This window comes from Echiichthys vipera (assembly GCF_963691815.1).
Source record: "Echiichthys vipera genome assembly, chromosome: X".
NCBI lineage: Eukaryota > Metazoa > Chordata > Actinopteri > Perciformes > Trachinidae > Echiichthys > Echiichthys vipera.
In genome coordinates, this window is record NC_139825.1 from 47,277,626 (window position 1) to 47,298,113 (window position 20,488).

Sequence of the window (20,488 nt, forward strand, 5' to 3'; positions counted from 1 at the left end):
GGGAGGGGGGACAAGTACCCTAAACCCCGGGCGCGGTGCCGTAGGACAGTGTGAGTGCGCCCTTAGTGAGAGATATCAAGGATGCAGACTTTTGCTATAGTAAACTATCAGAAAGCTCCTGCAGAATGTAGATTAATGCTAGTTTACTCCCTGTTAACGAAGTGACATTTTTTCCAACACTGTTTGTTAAAGTTGTGATTTGAGAATAACAGCAAACTAAACCTGAGTACGGATTTTTTTTAATGTAAACATAGCTGATACAAAGGGCTTGCACACTTAGCAGTCCTTTTAGAGGACACAGCGAAAAAAGAGCTGCATCTACATTATGCACACACACACACACACACACACACACACACACACACACACACACACACACACACACACACACACACAGACACACACACACACACACACACACACACACACACTTGAAGCCAGCCTAACTCTGACCCTCTCCTATGGGAGTCATGCATGACGGTGGCATTAACTTCCCACAGAAAATTAGCCTCAGCCAACCAATTAACCAGCTCTTAAATCTCCTCAGTTAAGACATAGTATCTGCGTCCGTATGTATGTGTGTGTGTGTGTAAGAGAGAGAGAGAGAGAGAGAGAGAGAGAACAAAAGAGAACATGATGGTGTGTGTGTGTGTGTGTGTGTGTGTTTGAGTGGGACAGTAAAAAGAGAGAGGGTGTGTGCTTTTGTGTGACTGTTGAGCAAAGGTTAATGGGACCTCAAGAGGGATAAGACAAGGGCCTTGTTACCTTCCCAGAGCTGTCTCCTCCTCCTGCCATCGACCCACACACACACACTCACACACACACACACACACACACACACAGTGCCAAAGCTGCATCTCCATCTTTCTCCTCTTTACACTCCATTTTCTTTCTTTTACCGTCTTCTGCAGTATTCATATGTGAAATACAAGCATTGTAAATCTTTCTCTTTCACTCTTTCACTCTTTTTTAACTCTTTCTCTCTCTCTCTCTCTCTTTCTCTCTCTCTCTCTCTCTCTCTCTCTATCATCGCCTTCCTTTCTTCTCTCTCTTGTTATCTCTCTCCTCTCTAAACCGTAGAAAGTGAAAGGGCAGCTCTCTTGTCATAGGTAATATCTGAAGTGAATTACAGATACAGTCGACGCGGTCGGTTCTTCTGGTGTTGTTGCTCCTTTGTCCGTCATGTTATTCTGGGCTGCAGACTGACAGTTTGTCACAATACGTCAATGACTCTCAGACAGTTGGAGCCTCTTTTGCTTTGCAGCTGTTAAGGAAAAGTTATAAAAGTCATTTAAAACTTTAATGAAGTGAAAAGCTTTCGACCAAAAACTGCAGTTCCTCAAAAGGCCACTTGAGGTTGGCTCCAAAAGGGAGTCAATCCATATTAAGATCTTTGCTCAGCAGTTCTGCATAATGAAGGGCTGGGCGACACGGTGGCCAAAACAGGTTTTGCGGGTAAAGCCTAGTTCGTTTGACCAGTGTGAGTGCAACCGCTCTGCACCTAGCTGCGGCACGCTTGCCGTCCACGGCCCGTTTGGGAGAGGTGGGCTTTTGTAGAGCGAGTTTGCACATGTACGAGCACGAGCACGACGCCTACGGCTCTCACGTCATTTATGTGCTTCTGTTCGGACATAGAATTAAAAAAAAGACGGACCATTTAACAACAAACAACAATGGCGGTGAAAGGTTCACGTTGGTGTGATGCGGAGGTGGAGTGTTTACTGCAGATTTGGTCGATGAAAAGATTCAAAAACAGTCGACAAGACGCACAAAAACTCAGAGGTCTACGGAAAGATCTGGAAACAAAACAACGCATCGCCATGACGTCATCAATGCATGTGATGTGTTACGGCGTGATGACGTATGGACAGCAAGAAGCATTTGCGCGAGGCCCAGGTAGTGTGAGTACAAACGGGCCTGGAGGGGGGGACAAGGACCCTAAAGCACGGGGCACGGGACGGACGCACAGTGTGAGTGCGCTCTTAAACGTCTATATCTTTTTTCCAAACTCAGCTCCAAATTCTCAGACACACGGAGAAAATAACTGTCCCACAAGCAATGGCGGTTTTGATCACAGCTTTTTCATTTTCTTACGTTGTCATTGTGTCTAACGCGATGCTGCGTTTCAAGACGGATTAAATTTCATTGCTTCAGTGAATCTTTGTGTGTGAGAAACAATCTGACAAGTCAGGTTAGGGAATAAAAAAACAGCTTAGTACCTGCTTATACTTATTCTTCTTCAGTTGTCTGGCTATCACTTCACATTAAAGAGCGTCATGTCGTTATAAAGCCTCGAGACTAAAGAGTAAAAGCAGTGGAGGCATCAAACGCACCACCCTGATCGCTCCATGGCGTTTATTTCTCCGCCTGAATTAAAAAAAAGAGGCCAGGACTAGCGTATACAGTAAGAGGGACATTTTGGCAGCTGAAGATGTAAGTTTTAGAGTTTGAAGCACCAATCTGTTGACGGCATCTCTGCTGTTAATTAGGGCTCGAGCCTGAGCTTTAAAATGATGAGACTATTTCAAACTCCACTTGTGCTGCTGAAATGGGTCGTGCACCTGTTTCATGTGGGTCCGTGAATGTTAAGAGTGTTTTAATGGACCATTATCTCACCGCATACAACTGTGGAGGACTTAGAGTATATTCATAATTAGTCATGATTCATAACTCAGCGGTAGCCATCAACAAAGTCTCATGCAGCATCTGCTCCGCGGTTATCGTCAGCGATAGTAGAAGCCAGTGCAGCCTATTGTGGAGAGAAGTGGGAGAAGCGTTTTGTAATGCAAACCTATAGCCGACTCTTCTCAACTGCGTGACAAATTAGTCTTTACACTTCCTTAAAAGCTGAAAAATGGGTGAAATATTAAGTTTGTGATCTAGACAACGACCTGGACAAATGAGAACATTCACAGGCTTGTCATTGAGAATGTGGCGAGTTAGAAGAAGTTAGAAGCATAAAATTGTAAGGTTTTGGGGAATGGTACACAATGTCATGCAGAAGATACTGGGATATAACATCCCCATGACCTGGGAGACTCTGTACATGTGTGACCTGGATGAAGGACATATATCGTATTTTTCACCTTTAAAAGTCGCTCCGGAGTAAAAGTCTCACCAGCCGAAAATGCAGAATAAAGTAGGAAAAACACATATATATCGGCGCACTCACACTGTCCTTCCGCACCGGGCCAAAACCGTTTTTTCAGGTAAAGCCTAGTGCTTTTGACCAGTGTGAGTGCAACCGCTCCGCACATAACTGAGGCCAGCTGGCCGTCCACGGCCCGTCTGAGAGAGGTGGGCTTTTGTAGAGCGCGTTTGCACGTGTACGAGCATGAGCGTGCGCACGTGTACGAGCACGAGGCCTACGACGGTTCTGACGTCATGTATGTGAGCCTGTTCGACACGGAGGGACGGGAGTAGCAGTAGACCTGAACCAGCACGTCTCAGACCTGAACCAGCACGTCTCAGACCTGAACCAGCACACTTTACACGTCTCAGACCTGAACCAGCACACTTTACACGTCTCAGACCTGAACCAGCCCACTTTACACGTCTCAGACCTGAACCAGCCCACTTTACACGTCTCAGACCTGAACCAGCCCACTTTACACTCCACCAACTCATCAGTACGGAAGTAGCAGCTAGCATCTTTATTTTCACAACGCACTTCTGCCATGACCCGCCCCCGCCCAATTTTGATTGGTTGTCGTGTGTGTGTGACCATTGCTGATATACGCCTAATCTCTTACGTGACTGACATAAATAATAGCCCAGGCATGTGTTAATAATTTCACACATAAGTCGCTCCAGAGTATAAGTCGCACCCGCGGCCAAACTATGGAAAAAACTGCGACTTATTATCCGAAAAATAAGGTAACTAGAATTTGGTGTAAGGTAGACCCACCTAACCAGGATCAGTGGATGGGAATTGTTGAGGAGATATACACAATGGAGTAGACAACATTTGGTATGAGACTACAAGCGGTGCAAGGAGAGCAAAAATGGGAGAAATGGACTATATACGAGAACTCAAACAGCGATAGACACGAGGACGTGGGAAACAGAGACGGAAATATTCAAGAGTTTCAACAGTCTACTGCATGTTTACATCATATACACCCGTTCACATGTCTGCTTACATCGGATACACGCATGTCCTTCTACATCTCACGCCGACGATGTTCTCCGTATCTAACCTGCACTAACACACTTACATCCTGACACTTATTCTTCTTTAACACTTTATCCTTGTTGTTAGGTTAAAATGTTTTGTATAGTTGCACTGTTGTTATTTTTGCTGCTCTGTGTGCCCTGAATTGCCCCCCGGGGACAAATAAAGTTTTTTGAATTGAATTGAATTGAATTGTCAGTAGTGTTTTTGCAATGTCTGTTAAATGAAAACAACATTAAAAACTGCAGTGAATGCTGAATATGTCCTACTTAATGACAGTAGGAAAGGATTTGAACACTGTAATGGAGCGTAAAGTACTTAATCACCATGAATGTATAGTACGTCTGTCTCTTTCTCTCTGTCTGTTCTCCTTTTCTGGGTGGTAAGACTTTTACTGCACAGCTTTCATCTAAAAATATGCATCACAGACTCTTGTGTTGTTTACAGTCAAAATGCCTTTTGCTCTTCAGCTTTCTATTAAGTCAAAGTTGATGTGAATTTATTTATAGCGTGTTTAGTAACAAACAGGCGCTTCAAGAAGTGCTTTACAGAGAAAATGAGGATTGAATATATCATCTCATCTCTCTTCCTGGAGTCTGTCAGCAGCTCTCTGCCTCTGGCTCTGCCTCTGTAGCTCTATTCAGACATGAGATGAGAGATTAGCACGAGAGGAATCGCCTTAAAAACAATCTAATTGACTCGTTCACAGAATTTCATGGTTTATTAAACTGATTTATTTTAATTCTTGCAAGTTATGGATGTAGTGTGGTAAATGATGCATTCAGGTGCGTCCGTCCCGTGCCCCGTGCTTTAGGGTCCTTGTCCCCCCCTCCAGGCCAGTTTGTACTCACACTACCTGGGCCTCGGTGAATGCTTCTTGCTGCCTATACGTCATCACGCCGTAACACGTCACACGCATTGATGACGTCATGGCGATGCGTGGCTTTGTTTCCAAATCTTTCCGTAGACCTCTGAGTTTTTGTGCGTCTTGTCGACTGTTTTTGAATCTTTTCATCGACCAAATCTGCAGTAAACACTCCACCTCCACATCACACCAACGTGAACCTTTCACCGCCATTGTTTGAAATGTCCGCGCATGGTCCCTCCTTCTTTTTTCTACGTCCCAACAGGCGCACAGGAAATGACCTCAGAACCGCCGTAGGCCTCACTGCTCGTACACGTGCGCACGCTCGTGCTCGTACATGTGCAAACGTGCTTTACAAAAGCCCACCTCTCTCAGACAGTCAGTGGACGGCCAGCTGGCCGCTCCTAGGTGCAGAGCGGTTGCACTCACACTAGTCAAACGCACTAGACTTTACCCGAAAAACCTGTTTTGGCCCGGTGCGGAAGGACAGTGTGAGTGCGCCCTCAATCTCTTGTCAAACAGGTTCACACAATGCTGATTAAGTCAATTGTGCCAGGGAAGACTCTCTGCATACTGGAGTGTGGTGTCTGGTGTCCGTGCTGACACGGCGGATGGACATGTTTCACGTCAGACAGCCAGAGCTAAAGGGGGCACGAACGGGCCATAGAGACGGAGCAATAGCTATATGGCAGAAAATCTTTACCATGTCTAGAGTTCAGGCGTCTAGGAAGCGTTTTTCACTTGCCTGTCTAGTTTAATGCATGTAAACGAGAAGTTTTGCAGCCTGGGTGGAGCGGATCATGCTGTGTCTGTGTCTGTGTCTGTGTCTGTGTCAGAGCCTGAGAGCAGTAAATAGACTCTTCGTTCACTTTTGTCCCGCAGCTGGGAGGGATGAAACAGGAACACTGAGCAGCTGCTGTGTTTATCTGCAAACTGTAACCTACACTGTACATTTACTGATAATTCATTGTCCTCCTTGCTGCTGGACGCTCTTAAATTTGAAGATCAGTCAGAATCGGACACTTACTTCAGCAAGTGTGAAGTAAGTGTCCTCCATATTTCAAGACCCAGAGTAGGAAGTGACAAAGGAGGGTTTCTGGAGTGGATGCATTTATTCAAACTGGTAAAATCACCAGCTTTTGTCTCCTTATCTCTCTCGCACATTGCTCTAAGACTGCAAGGGAGGCTCAGAGTCCCCTAAAATGTCACCAAAAAAGAAAAAGTGGTGACATATGTGCTTCTGTGTGTACATTTCATTGACTAAATATGCGCGAGAAAGCTTCAACTTTGTTCAGAATCAGCTCCTTATCACAGGTAACCGGTGCAACTTCCTTCTCCTTCATCCCTACAGCGCCACAGCTCTTTACACAGCGGACGCTTCTACTGACTTCAATGGGGAAGCGTAGAGCGGGTTGTTCCACTGCAGTCAAACTAGACTGTCATTGGATAAATGCTGGGCTTTGTCCCGCCCATTGGACGCTCAGCATCTCTGGGGGTCTGTGGGACAGTGAGATGGCCCGGACGCTCGGCTTCTGCATGATGATTGGATGAGCTGTCTGAGGCAGAATCCTTTTTTGATTGACAGCTAAATGAGTGAATCAGCAATCTTGAAGAATTAACATCCAGCGGAGCATTTTCCAAGTTTTTCATTCCTTTGTTCTGAACTGATCTGGAGACTTTACCGATCCCCAGAGACTTTGTCTTTGTTAAAAATGACTAGCTTTGTGTTTGGAGAGTCTGTTCTGTCACTCTACGGTTTCTTTCCCTAACCATCAGTGGCAGCTGCGGAGCTTCTCCCCCCGTCTCTCACACTCACACTCACAGGTGGTCAATCTTCACAGTAGCCTGGCGCAGCAGCTCCAGCTGGGCCAAGGCTGTTTCAGGAACCTAACTCTGCTGCCATTGAGAGGACACTGGTCAAGTCCCTGGAAAAGACGCCTAGTTGGTACGACAATGGCACAGATAATGTTCTTGAAAAGGAACGAAGGGAAGAATTTACATATAAATAAACAAACACATTTATGATGTAGGCCGGAAAAATGAGCTTCCCCTCCTCGAAAGACCAGCAGCCGCCACCGCTCTTAAACTTTCTAATCTGCTACATTTCCTTTCTACACCTCCTCCTCAACAATCAACAATCTTTCTTCCTTCTCCTCACCTTTCCCCCACTCTTTCTGCTATCATTTATCATTTCTGCCCTTTATCCTGCACGGCTGATCACTCTCACTCTCCCCGCTCTCTCTTGTCTCCGTTTCTCACCTCTTCCCCGCCGCCTCCTCGTCATCACTTCACTTCTCCCTCCTTCTTTTCCTCTCAATCTCCCCCACTTATTTATCTCCTTCCATCACTCCTCCTTTCTCTCTCCCCTCTCTGTGAGTGACAAGGAGAGCAGCCACTGCCATGCTTACAGGCCGTGAAAAATGGTTTTTCTGTCTATCTGTCCGTCCACCTGTCGGTCTGTTTCACTTAACTAGGCTACATTTCCTGTAGCTGGCAATGATAGAGTCAATTATCTGTTAATCAGAATTCAATGGGAGCTCACACACACTCACACACACTCACACTAAACGCACATGAGCACATACACAAGTGGTGTTTTCCCTCTCACTGTTTTACTAAACAACAACTTTATGTGAGTGACAGATGGATGCATGATTGATGAGATAATGAAATCGCATGTGGGTGGATTGACAGGCAGATGGATTGGTTAACAGGTGGAAGTGAGGGTGAGTGGTTGCGTTGATGTTCAGACAGAATGATCAGAAGGTGAACGGATGGATTGATGGATGAATTGACACACATCAAGAAGGAACGAAGAGTGAGGAAAAGAGAAAAGGCAAACAGATGCTGGATCACGGTTGCGTACACTTGGCAGTGTTTAAGTCAAGTGAGTGCAATTGTGCAGAAGATGGTTGGCTCCTATAGACTGCTCCATTAATGGCAGGTGTGTGTGTGTGTGTATGTGTGTGTGTGTGTGTGTGTGTGTGTGTGTGTGTGTATTATTGGCTTGTGTGTGTTTTTGTCTCTGTGTGTAAAAAAAATGAGGCAAAATCCAACTGCCAGGCAAATATTATGATGTTTGCACTCCGTCTTCCATATGCAGAGCTCTTGTCGTCTCTCTCCTTCCTTTCTTAATTAATTCCTCATCTCCCGCCTTTATATTCTCTTTTAATTACTTTTTTTGTGTGTATCCTCCTTCCTCCGGTAGTTCTGTGCAGAAGAGTACAACTCTTCTCTCGTCATCTTCGATCACTTTCCCCGATCATAACTCCCTTTCGTCTACACCTCTTATGCCCTTGACTCGATTACTCAATCCATCAGAGTTTTTGTGCGTCTTGTCGACTGTTTTTGAATCTTTTCATCGACCAAATCTGCAGTAAACACTCCACCTCCGCATCACACCAACGTGAACCTTTCGCCGCCATTGTTGTTGTTGTTAAATGTCCGCGCATGGTCCCTCCTTCTATTTTCTATGTCCCAACAGGCGCACAGAAATGACATCAGAACCGCCGTAGGCCTCGTGCTCGTGCTCGTACATGTGCAAACATGCTCTACAAAAGCCCACCTCTCTCAGACGGGGTGTGGACGGGCAGCTAGACGCGGAGCAGTTGCACTCACACTGGTCAAACGAACAAGGCTTGAGCCGAAAAACCTGTTTTGGCCCGGTGCGGAAGGACAGTGTGAGTGCGCCCTAAGACTTCCTACACAGTGTGACATAAATTAAATTGTGGGAATACAGTGAATAATGCTTGGATATTATCTAATATCTTTTCATTCCCTTCTCTTCCAGCTAAACTCCATAACTCTGTTTCTTATTACCTTCCCCCTTCACCCACACTTTTGTCTCATATCCTCTGCCATCCATCCTCTCCATATTAACTCCCTGTCCTCCCAAGCTTGTTGATTCAGCCGACTAAACAGCCTCACTCACCTAACATCTTCTATTAAATATGGATTAATTACTTCAAAAACCGCGTTAAGCTTCGTTAAGACCTCTTGCATTAATCAGCAGTTATATAAATTGGAAGAAAGGTAGTTTTCAATGTGCGGCACTGTGTGTGCTTTACACCTCCGACGCTCTAATCAGCTCAATCACGTCTAGCTTTGTCTCCAAATTTGTTTTGCAGTTTGAGAAAGCAATTTAACCTTCATACAACTAGAGAGAGGTTGACTGAGCATGTGCCCTCTTTGTAATAAACTGAAAGCCATGCTAATGTTCCCAACTTACTCTAAATCCCAACCTTTTAACTTCTAGACAGATTTCTTTGTCTAGCTTTCCACAAAAGCTGCAAAAGAACAACCAGAACGACCCATCATGCCCATTCTTTGCTCATACCTATTCAACAAATGCCCCGAAATGACACACATATAAAGGTATAAGTGAGGAAGCTAGCTAGAAGCTGTTATAATGTCGGGAGTAAATGTTGTTATCGAGATGCAAAGACCAACAAGAGAGGAGGACAAGGTGGAGGACAGAGCGAGGGCAGATGGAGAAAAACTCAACGAGGGAGAAATAATAGCTACCTTCTCCTGGTTTTGTTTTTTTTACTTGCTATGAGGGAAGCCATGTTGTTAGCCATGTCAGAAATGCAAAATCATCAGTGGTGGCATCAGAAAAGGCTGGAAGGCAGGGACCAACGTGGATATTTGATTTATTATGGAAAAATACCAAAAATACAAGACCGTTCATTCAGACATCATTTTAACCAGACACCAGAACTCTGTTCTACTTGAACACTACCGAGGAAGTCGGCGCAAAGAGCTATTTTCGTACCCTTTTGTTAAGAAAATACAGAAAAAAACGTACTACCGTCAGCAGTAAGACTGATACTTCTACTGCATCCTGACGCTTGTAGCGGATCACAACAGTAGATAACACATGGACATACACAAGCGCCGTTCTGAAACTGAGGATTACGGTGCTTCTGGGCCAGAGGGTTGATTCCTTCGACAGAGCGGAACAATGGAGATCCATTTGAAGAATAAACTATAAAGTTTTGTAACCATAAAAACATCACCAGTGGTATGTCTCGCTGTATCGTAGATGCTATTGCCGCTACTCATAATTGATCATGTTTGCCACCATAGTTGCTGTCATTGTCATAATAAGGAAACCGGAGTGCCCGGAGAAAACCCACGCAGACACGGGGAGAACATGCAAACTCCACACAGAGGGGCCCCAGCTGTGTCACCCTTGTTACAATGAAAGTGTTGTGAACCACGCATATCTTTTATTTAGGCTATTACTGCTGAACAGAAGCGTGGGCCCAGTGTTTCTGACTTTTCCTGTTTTGAAATATTGGATTAGATGTTCTTTTGCTTTAATGTCGGAACATTACTGTGCCTTTAATAAAGATGTTCAAAGCCAAATCAACTGATTTGTTGGTCTCTACTGAATTAAGAGGAAAGGAAGGGAATTACGTCTGAAGATGATCCAAGCAGACACCCAAGCTGCAAAGATAGAGAACATGTTGCCTCTATGCTATCATGCAGTTATGAACTTTAGTATGGAAATCAAGTTTTGTGTCGTAGCATTAAAAAATAAAGTGTCAGGGCGGCCGGTGGTACAGTGGTTCGAGCAGTCGCCCCGTATAAAGAGGCTGAAGATCCTCGAGGCAGCAGCCACGGGTTTCGCTCCGACCTGCATCCCTTTGCTGCATGTCTCCCCCTCTCTCTCTTACTCCATTTAGTGTCCATCCCATAAAATAAGGTGGAGCCTGGGTAGCTCAGACGGCAGAGCATCAGACTCTTAATCTGAGGGTCCAGGGTTCAAGTCCCTGTTCGGGCAATAAGTTTGTTGGGGGCGGCAGTAGCTCAGTCAATAGGTGACTTGGCTGGGAACTGGAGGGTCGCTGTGTGGACCATGAAAGGACTGTGGACTGGTGGCTTGAGAGGTGCCAGTTCATCTCCTGGGCACCAAACCCCAAACTGCTCGGGGTGCCGATCACTGGCAGCCCCCTCGCTCTAACATCTCTCCATTGATTGCATGTATATAGGTCCTGTCTGTGCATGTGTGTGTATCTCAGGCCTGTGTGTGTAACATGAAAAAAAAAAATACAGTGAAAATTGAATTTCCCTATTTGCGGGATGAGACTTGAAAACTGCCACAAAAAATAATCTTAATAAAAAAATAAAGTCTCCATATTCCTACTTTAAAACATAACTAGTCATCTGAACCAACTCTTGTTGAAATGTTAAATTAAATGATTTTTAAAGTTTGTATTCGGGGTTTAATGGGTCTACAAACAGCACATAAGATGCATTACATCAGTCTGTGTACTCGTAGAATAGATTTGCATATATTATTTGCATTTTAAACATTACACTCTCTTCACCAAATATGCTCAGACCATTTAAGAAAGAATTATCCGTAGTAATAATGGTCGAATGCTTGTGCGTTAATGGCTACAGCTGCACATTTGTTTCCACTGAGTCGTGTGTGCTCTGCTCGCTCTGTTGATGCATCGTGCAAATTCGCCCTCAGGGCCACTAAATATCAATTTTCCTTGTCTTTCCATTAGATGTGCATTTCAAAGCCGTGTTATCGTTCACTGCTCATAGTATCTCATTCAGTTTTCAACTGTCAAATATCCCCTTGGCAGACAGAACTGTCACTCTGGAGCCATATCCCATCACTGAAGAACTCAGCACTGTTTCGCTCCTGCAGGGAAATAACTTTGAGTATTTTATTTATTTATTTTACGTAATACCTTTAATAAACAGTCCAGAAGCTTCCAGACAAATAGCACTTCAATCAGAGCATAGGGGGAGCAATATAATGTGTTTTGTCAGTGATAACTTTTATCTTAAATGTTGTTTCTGCTCTTTTCCCACACGCGATTTTCGTCTCCATATGTTTTTATTCTATTCTTATTTTAGTTCTGTTTCTTTATATAAGCTGCATCTTATGATTTCTTTATTTACTTTCTCTATTTATCGTACTATTGCTGTATTGTGCTGCTTTAACAACTGAATGCCCCCTTCAAGGGATCAATGAAAGGTTTATCGTATCTTAAGTACCCTCATTTGCAGATGACATTGTCATCTATTAAGTACATCGAGCTAAAACAGTGGTGCAGGTTCACATTGATTCACCTTTACACAACAGTCATAACATTATTTTATAACAACGACACGGTGATGTAGTGGTTAGCACTGTCGCCTCACAGCGAGAAGGTTACAGGTTCGTATCCCAGGCTGGGGCCTTTCTGTGTGGAGTTTGCATGTTGTCCCCGTGTCTGCGTGGGTTTTCTCCGGGTTCTCCGGTTTCCTCCCACAATCCAAAGACGTGCAGGTGTTCGGTTCATTGATGACTCTAAATCACCCGTAGGTGTGAATGGTTGTCTGTCTCTGTTTGTCTCTATGTGCCCTGTGATAGACTGGCGTCCTGTCCAGGGTGGACCCCGCCTCACGCCCGATGTCAGCTGGGATCGGCTCCACCGACCCCGACAGGGACAAGAGGCTGAAGAAGATGAAGATGAACATTGCTGACCAAAATAAATTAAAAACATGGAGCTAACAGAGGTAAAGTAAATCTGTCACACAGTTGATAAATGTTGACGCTAATTAGCACTTTCATTCATTCATCTTCAACCGCTTATCCCGGGGTCGGGGTCGCGGAGGGCTGGAGCCAATCCCGGCTCGGGCGTGAGGCGGGGTACACCCTGGACAGGACGCCAGTCTATCACAGGACACATAGAGACGAACAGAGACAGACAAACATTCACACCTACGGGCAATCAACAGAAATATGTCTTTATATTGCTGCTCTTTCAGGGAATGGACGATCAGAGGGGGCAAAACAAAACAATCTATAATAATAGCTTTTGGTAAGAGGTGGCCAAACCAACCAATCAGATTTGTGTAACGCACATTTACAGATAAAAGGCACAATTTCAGGTGCCTGGTCCATATTCCAACTCAAGGAACCAAGAGAAAAAACCATTACCGAGCAGCTGATCTCATCCGTGGAAGCCGTCATGTTGTTTACACTGAACAGTCGCTTCTCGTTGCGTCACACTTCGACCCCTCAAGAACATCGGGGATTGGGTCGGTTGCTTAGCAAACTCTCAGCCTCTGCGTGTAAAACAATGGAGCTTGCGAGACCATCCTGATCTTGCGGGTGCCATTGTATGTTACTCGGCTAGGCTAGGTCTTGGGTGGATGGTACAAAAACATGTCTGAATAAACGTTGTTATCTATTACCAGGTAAAGGATCAAGTAAGCTAACTAGCAGTTAGCAAACAAGGAGAGAAAAAGGGTGCTGTAGGGGCAGGTTTTATTCTGTGTGGTGAAAAATGTACTAAAATAATTAAATGTTCTCAGTTAATGGGTGTTTTTAACAAGAAAAAGTGAATATAAACCCTGCTACAGAGGCCTTTCTAGTGCTCACCTTGGTAGTAAACACAATACGTACGAGAGGAGAAGATCAAACACTTATTACTCTCTCACCTCCACACACCTGCTGCGTGAAGTGTGTGTGTGACTCTGACATAGAGGAGGTGAAGAGGGAGGAGCTGTTTGACCGCGCAGTAAGCACTTCTACTCGGGTGTACTGACACCTTTCACTGGCATCACTAAGACCCGGTGAGAGGCCTCGCAACCAAGTCAGCTTGGGAGGCTGTTGTGGCTGACCGGCGTCAGCACGTTCCCGGTTAGTTAGTGTGTTCCTGGTCCGCATGCCAACAACCGCGGCTCGCCAACTACCTGTACAAGATGTCGCTTTGTCCGCATGCTTCCAGCACTACTTATACCTCACGGGGGCATTTCTCAGTGCCACTTCCAGGTGTAACCAGGCATGAATACCACACCTCACACACCCGTGCACAAACATACTTATTTCTCTCTACATGCATATCATTGACTGCACGGAGTGGTCTCACTTTCCTCTGCCCACTTAAGCATTCATTCAATGCATCTCTCTCTCTCTCTCTCTCTCTCTCTCTCTCTCCCTCACACACACACACTTACACACACGACGCCACAGCACTCAGCATGTCCTGCTATTAGGCTGTCAGTTAGTCAGGCCAATAGAATAAGTGCCTAGGATTAGGCGGACACACACACACACACACTGAAGGAGGATGGACAGAATACTAAACAGTGCGGGGCATGAGGTGACAGACATCCTGTCGTAACGCTCTCTCTTATGCGCACACACACACACACACACACACACACAGAGCAGAGGAAACAGTTATAGCCACTCAGACAGTCGATAACAAAGAGACATAATCAACTTAGTCTCATATTTTCTCTTTTTTTGACCTCCTGTCATCCGAGGTCTTTGTCATTTCCCTCAACCACTTGTCCTTTGCTCCTCCTTCTGCTTTTTTTGTGTCTTCTCCTCCTCCTCCTCCTCCTCAGCTCGTCTAGACAGGAGTGATGAACGAGGGAAGGGACGACAAGACCATCTCTCTTTCCAGTCTTGTCCTTTCACCTTCTGTTTGCCTTCAATCTCCTCCTCTCCTGTCTTCTCTTTCTCTCTCCTTCCCTTCATCCTTGTCTCCTATATTTCTCCCTTTTCCTTCTCCTTGTTTATCCAATCCCTCCTTCACGTCTGCACTCCTCTCCTACCCTACATCCTTCTCTCTCCTCCCATCTTTTTTCATTTCCTCCTCCTCTCACCTCTCCACACCATCCTCCACACCCTCCTTTCCGTCCCGTGTCCTTTCCTTCTCCTCTTCTCCTCCTCTCTCCCAATTAAAAGTTTCCCTTTCTTCGCCCTTACCCTCCTCACCTTTACCTTTCCACACTCCTCTGTTTGTATGACACTGTCTCTCTCTGTGTCACAGTCATATGAAGCACAACACACACACACACACACACACACACACACACACACACACTAATCACATAAACGGTTCTATAATTGGGGGATTGTAGGCAGTTGATTTGATCAAAGCCAACGCCTTCTCTGCGTCCCTCCATCATGTCAATACACCGGGCGAACGAGTCAAGGAGAAGCCGAGAGACAAAGTGATCTCTTTCTCCTTTTTGTACTCTTTCCCCTTCTGTCCTCGTTGCCAAAGAAATCTAATTAAGGGGAATATAAATCGTGAAATGGTTTCCCTGAAAAGCACACACACACACACACACACACACACACACACACACACACACACACACACACACACGCACACACACACATAGCTTCACTCCCTAGTCGTCACCTCTAGATCCGACCGGATGTTCAACAATTAGCGACCACTGGAGCTCAAAGGCATGGATGAGGAGCACAGCTGCACCCAACACACACACACACACACACACACACACACACACACACACACACACACACACACACACACACACACACACACACACACACACACACACACACACACACAAGATGAAAAAGACAGCCTTGGGTAACACATGCCTTTGCTTTGTTGACCTTAAAGCAGTTGTAAACTAAAGAATGAAGCGTTTTTAGGGGTAACTTTACTCAAATCACAAGAAGAAGAAGAAGAAAGTCGTCTTTTCAAAATTAAAAAATAGATCATTTGTTAATGCTTTTTCCAAAATGACCTAAATGATATTTTTTAAAGTATATTATTTAACCTCGGGTGTGGTTAAAGCAATGGATCAAATATAATTTAACTTTTTTATTCTCACTAAGCCAATCCAGCTGCTTCCCTCTGTTTCCAGACCATATGCTAAGCTAAACTAACAAACTCACAGACACACACACACACACACACACACACACACACACTTACAGACACACACACACACTTACAAACACAGACAAAAACACACACACACTCACAGACACACACACACACTTACAGACACACACACACACTTACAGACACACACACACTTACAGACACACACACACTTACTAACTTACTTGCTAAACTAACAAGCTGCTGGAATATCGCATCATAGTAAACACACACACACACACACACACACACATACACACACACACACACACACACACACACACACACACACGCACACACACACACACACACACAGAATAATGTGGAGTACGGCTTCTTTAAATTAATAGTTTAACATGTTTATGATATGTTCTCTTAGTCTTTAGAGAGTAAAAATGAAATTAGGCCTCACGCAGGAGCGATTTACAGACACATTTACTCTTTCTTTCTTCTCTTTGTAGCAACGGTGTGTTGTTGTTTTGTTAGTTCCTGTTGATTTTTGGGATTCACAAAAAATGTTTTGCTCTTCTCTGAGGTAAGAGAAGATTTCAAAAGTGTTTTCAGTCTGAAAATTATTAAACCAACGCAAAGAAACATTAGTTTTAAATCTGAGGAACATAAAAAAATACATGGATATCATATAATGTAATTTAGATAATTCTCATCGATATATATATAATGTGAAAATCACTTTTATTTTAATACATCAATTTAACTTACAGCCCTTTTCTGGTGGCATCTCTAAGGGTTTTTGGGCATTTTTGGCCGTTAACACCGACCTGTGTGAAAATGCGGTTTATAAGAAATATAAGAGAGTTTCTGCTTAAGGCCCTGTGTGTGTGTAGAAACATTTAAAAAATAAGTCACTGATTGGATAGATATGGCACACATTTACCCAATCAGCTGCCGTCACGTGCCCGGGTTCTTAAGGTCGCCAAATGATACATCACTCACTGTTACTACACAGTAAAGCGTCAAAATGTCAGAAAGGAAATGTGATAACTGAAAGAGCAGTGCTTCACATCAGCAAGAATGCACATGTAACCAACATGATCCTGTATGAGGGAATAAAGGGTGAGTGGAAAGATCGCTGTAAGGAGAATGAGACTTGCAGGGCACTGCCAAAGACACCCAGAACTATCAGCCAGCAAGCTGGGGCTGTGGGAACCGACACGACACGCGGGCGCCGGTCAAGAGGACGTCCCACACTAACATACGTGGACGTACTCAAGAGGGATGCAGGAGCCCAGAGTACCAGCGGACTGGAAAGAGGAGAATCGGGACGACTGGAGACAACGATGGACGGCTCGTCTGAGGACGACCTAGAGAGAGAGCAGCGGGACCAAGATCTACTAAAGGAAACTCCTAAATTGACAGGATTTTAAAAGGTTGCGGACTCTTCTTCTGTTCTAGCCGAGGGCGGGGGGGGGGGGTGTCTGATAAAACATGGTTAATAAGATGGGGGGCCCCGAACAAACAGTAGCCTAGGGGCCCATGACAACCTTAATCCGCCACTGTCAACACAGATGCCCTTTCTTGCTCTTCAGTGAGAGTGATGACGGTCGTGAGCTACATGATCTGAAAATTGAGCTGTTTGTCCGGGCGACCGCACGCCCGAGACCTCCTGTATGAGGACGGATGAGAGAGCAATTACAACTTCTACAAGACGGCAAATGACAGACTCAGGATGAGATCATTTTCTTCATCACTGGCTCTTAGTCTATTATCATTAACACTGAATGGGTTTCTGCACTTTTCCCTTCTTCTAAAAAACAAAACCAAGCAGCTGCAATTGGAATGAAAAGAAAGATTATTAAAACGTGATAAAGTGTGTGTGTGTGTGTGTGTGTGTGTGTGTGTGTGTGTATGTGTGTGTGTGTGTGTGTGTGTGTGTGTGTATGTGTGTGTGTGGGACTAGATCTGATGTACCAATATCGCCCCCCAATGGCATATGAGCAAACAACAGCCAACGAGATATCCCTCAGCTCTCTCTCTCTCTCTCTCTCTCTCTCTCTCTCTGTGTGTGTGTGTGTGTGTGTGTGTGTGTCTGTGTGTCTGTGTGTGTGTCTCCCCTCTCTCTCTCTCTCTCTCTCTCTCTCTCTCTCAAACACACACGTACTCGCGCACAGTGCACACACACAGACTCGCACACGCCCAATTAAAACCGGTTAAGTGCAAGTCATGGTACAGTGGATGTCAGGATGAGACCGCACACACACACATATCCCGGCACATAAGACACAAAAGTCCAACTTGTAAAACAAAATAAAGACTGAATATTAAGTCAGAAGCGACCACATCCTCATGAGCAGACGGGGCTGTAATATTTACTGTGAGCCTACAGAGAGGAGCAGCTCCCGTTTCATTTCTCTTAAATGTTGGTTTAAAAAAGTTGGCTCGACTCCGCTTCTGCTGATATCAATAAGAACATAAAAACCGTGTGTTTTAGGGTTTGAATCCGACATTCGCGCATTTATATATGACCCAATGTTTACGTTTTAATTCACCAAACGCGCGGGATGTAGAGGTTTCCTCCGCTGCACCATTACGCACGGAGACAGAGACGGCTGCTCCGCTGCGCTACTGGCCGGAGCCAGAGACAGACAGAGAGAGAGAGAAGGAGGACTCAGTGTTTGGAGCTAGTCTTCCCTTGATATACCCTTTTTTTTGCAGCCTTACAAGTCATGAATACCAAGCAATAGGTGTCGAGAGCTGGGGCAGACACAGAGCCGACAGGCGGCTGCTGCAAACAAAACTGATTTAAAGAGAATGAACTCGTGAAAATTGGGTCTTGCTACTTTACGGAGTTACAGCACGAGGCACACTCAGACCTCTGGTGTGTGTCTTTTATCGTGGTATTTTAAAAGCAGACGGAGAAGACAGTTTTAACTGATGGATGAGGCGAAATATTAGATTATAATCACAGAGTTAAAGTGACACAAGGTGCTTTTATTCTGGCTTTATAATAAACTGTGTAGGCTACATGTTTCAACTTCTATATAAGCGCAAATTAAATTTTGGACATTTGTGTTTTATCAATGAATGAAACATGGTGAGAGCTGGATATGCGGGAGCAAACTTCTGTTAATCCGGCGCGTGGGTCGTTTTATTCCTCTTTAACGCTTCAGTTTCTGTTGATTGATCATAAGAATAACCTCTGCTTCAAGGCTGGAACAAACCTGCGAACCCGTAAACTCTTCAAACCTCTCCGGCGCGTAACAAGTGCCAGAGGAGTTTTGGCTCCTGAGTCCCGACCGCCGTGCAGAGATGCAGTCAGATGTCAGGTCAGTTATTTGTGTAAACGTTATCCCACTATATTGTGGTAAAATTATGTTCGTGTGTGTTTACGGATCCACACGAAATATAAATCTAAACATAGCAAATACATGAGAGGAACCTTTTAATAGACAGTTCGCCGCTTTGCGCTCAGACTGAGTCAAGACGCACCGACCCGCGCGCTTCCAGACACCCATCGAGTTCACAGACAAATGTACCCGACTTAAAAAACAACAACATCCAAGTATTAATGCGTTACTTGGATGTTGTTAACAGCAAACAGCCCACGCGTAAAGGGGGCTTCACGGAGCAAAACCTCCCGAAAAGTCCAAACCTTTACACCAAACCAGTGCGCACATCATATGTGCAGGCGAGCTGTCACACAACTATCACTATCATCAGCAAAATTAGTTATATTACCATCCATAAACCACTTGTTTATTACCACAATCAAACAATGTATGGCATTTTTATCTCATGGCATTTTGTGCGCGCACGCACAGGTAAGCAATATAATCGATGTCACAGCTGAAAATATGCCCAAAACTGACTCAAGGGTTTATTTAAAATCACAACAATCAACAAAATAACACATGCAGTTGCACGCTGAAACGCACAAATCGACGTGCATGTCCACTTTGTATTGTGCCACCTCGATGCCGTAACATCTATTAACGATCCGGGCTAAAAAAGAAATCATCAAAACGCCTGAAAACACAGAGAATATGACAGTTTTTTAAAAATCCACTAATGCAATAGTTCGCTTTACCTGGAAAGAATTGTCCGGCAGTAAATCCCAAAAGCGCAAAGTAGATGAAAGCTGCAGGCGAAACGAGAGAATAACTCCGTTTATCCATTTCTTGTCTTCTTTTTCTTCTCAGTCGCGCGGGTTACTTTACATACTCTCGTGCGGTCCTTAGACTGGCTTCACTTCGGGACAGCAGGGGTGATAAGAGTGAGGACAGAAGTGCAGTCCTCGCATTGGTGGACACGGAGGAGACAGAGAGACACAAGTATACGCAAAGAGAGAAGTTGGAGGCAATGACACAGAAGCTCTCTCCTTTCCTCTCCTCTCCTCTCCTCTCGGGTCCGACAGAGCGCGTCTGTCAGTGTGTGTGGGCGCGTGTACGTCAGTGCGCGCGTGTGTGTGTGTGTGTGTGTGTGTGTACCACGGAGTTTGTAAGAGGGGTACAGTGTGTGTGTGCGCGCTCAGACCGTCTCTGACAGACTGACGTTGAGTTGGAGAGGAATGGAGAGCAGTTCGCACCACACCGGGCGTCAGGCACCCGCGTAAAGACGAGGGCATTAACGCGCATAGCACTTCCGTTTGAGAGTTTCAAAATAAGATCAAGCGTCGACGAGGGGTAACGTGGACAGTTTCAGGAAGAGGAATTAATATTATAACGGGAATATGTCTAATGATAGTATTGGCTTTCAAATTGGAGACGTGACGAATTGTGTCAACTTCAATACATTAATAATTTAAATAAAATGTGAGCTTTT

At 44.8% G+C, this 20,488-nt stretch overlaps 1 protein-coding gene across 1 annotated transcript in view; it reads right to left on the minus strand.

Moving 5' to 3' along the window:
* The window catches only part of ptprt (protein tyrosine phosphatase receptor type T), a gene marked incomplete at its 3' end in the record, with an annotated part of 451,455 nt that extends 431,602 nt beyond the window's left edge, over nucleotides 1-19,853 (minus strand). Inside the window, exon 1 of the mRNA XM_083939813.1 lies at nucleotides 19,755-19,853. Within this exon, the coding sequence (XP_083795939.1) occupies nucleotides 19,755-19,842 (88 nt within the window). The 5' untranslated portion in view covers nucleotides 19,843-19,853. The remainder of the gene's footprint in view (nucleotides 1-19,754) is intronic.
* Between the last annotated feature and the right edge of the window lie 635 nt (nucleotides 19,854-20,488).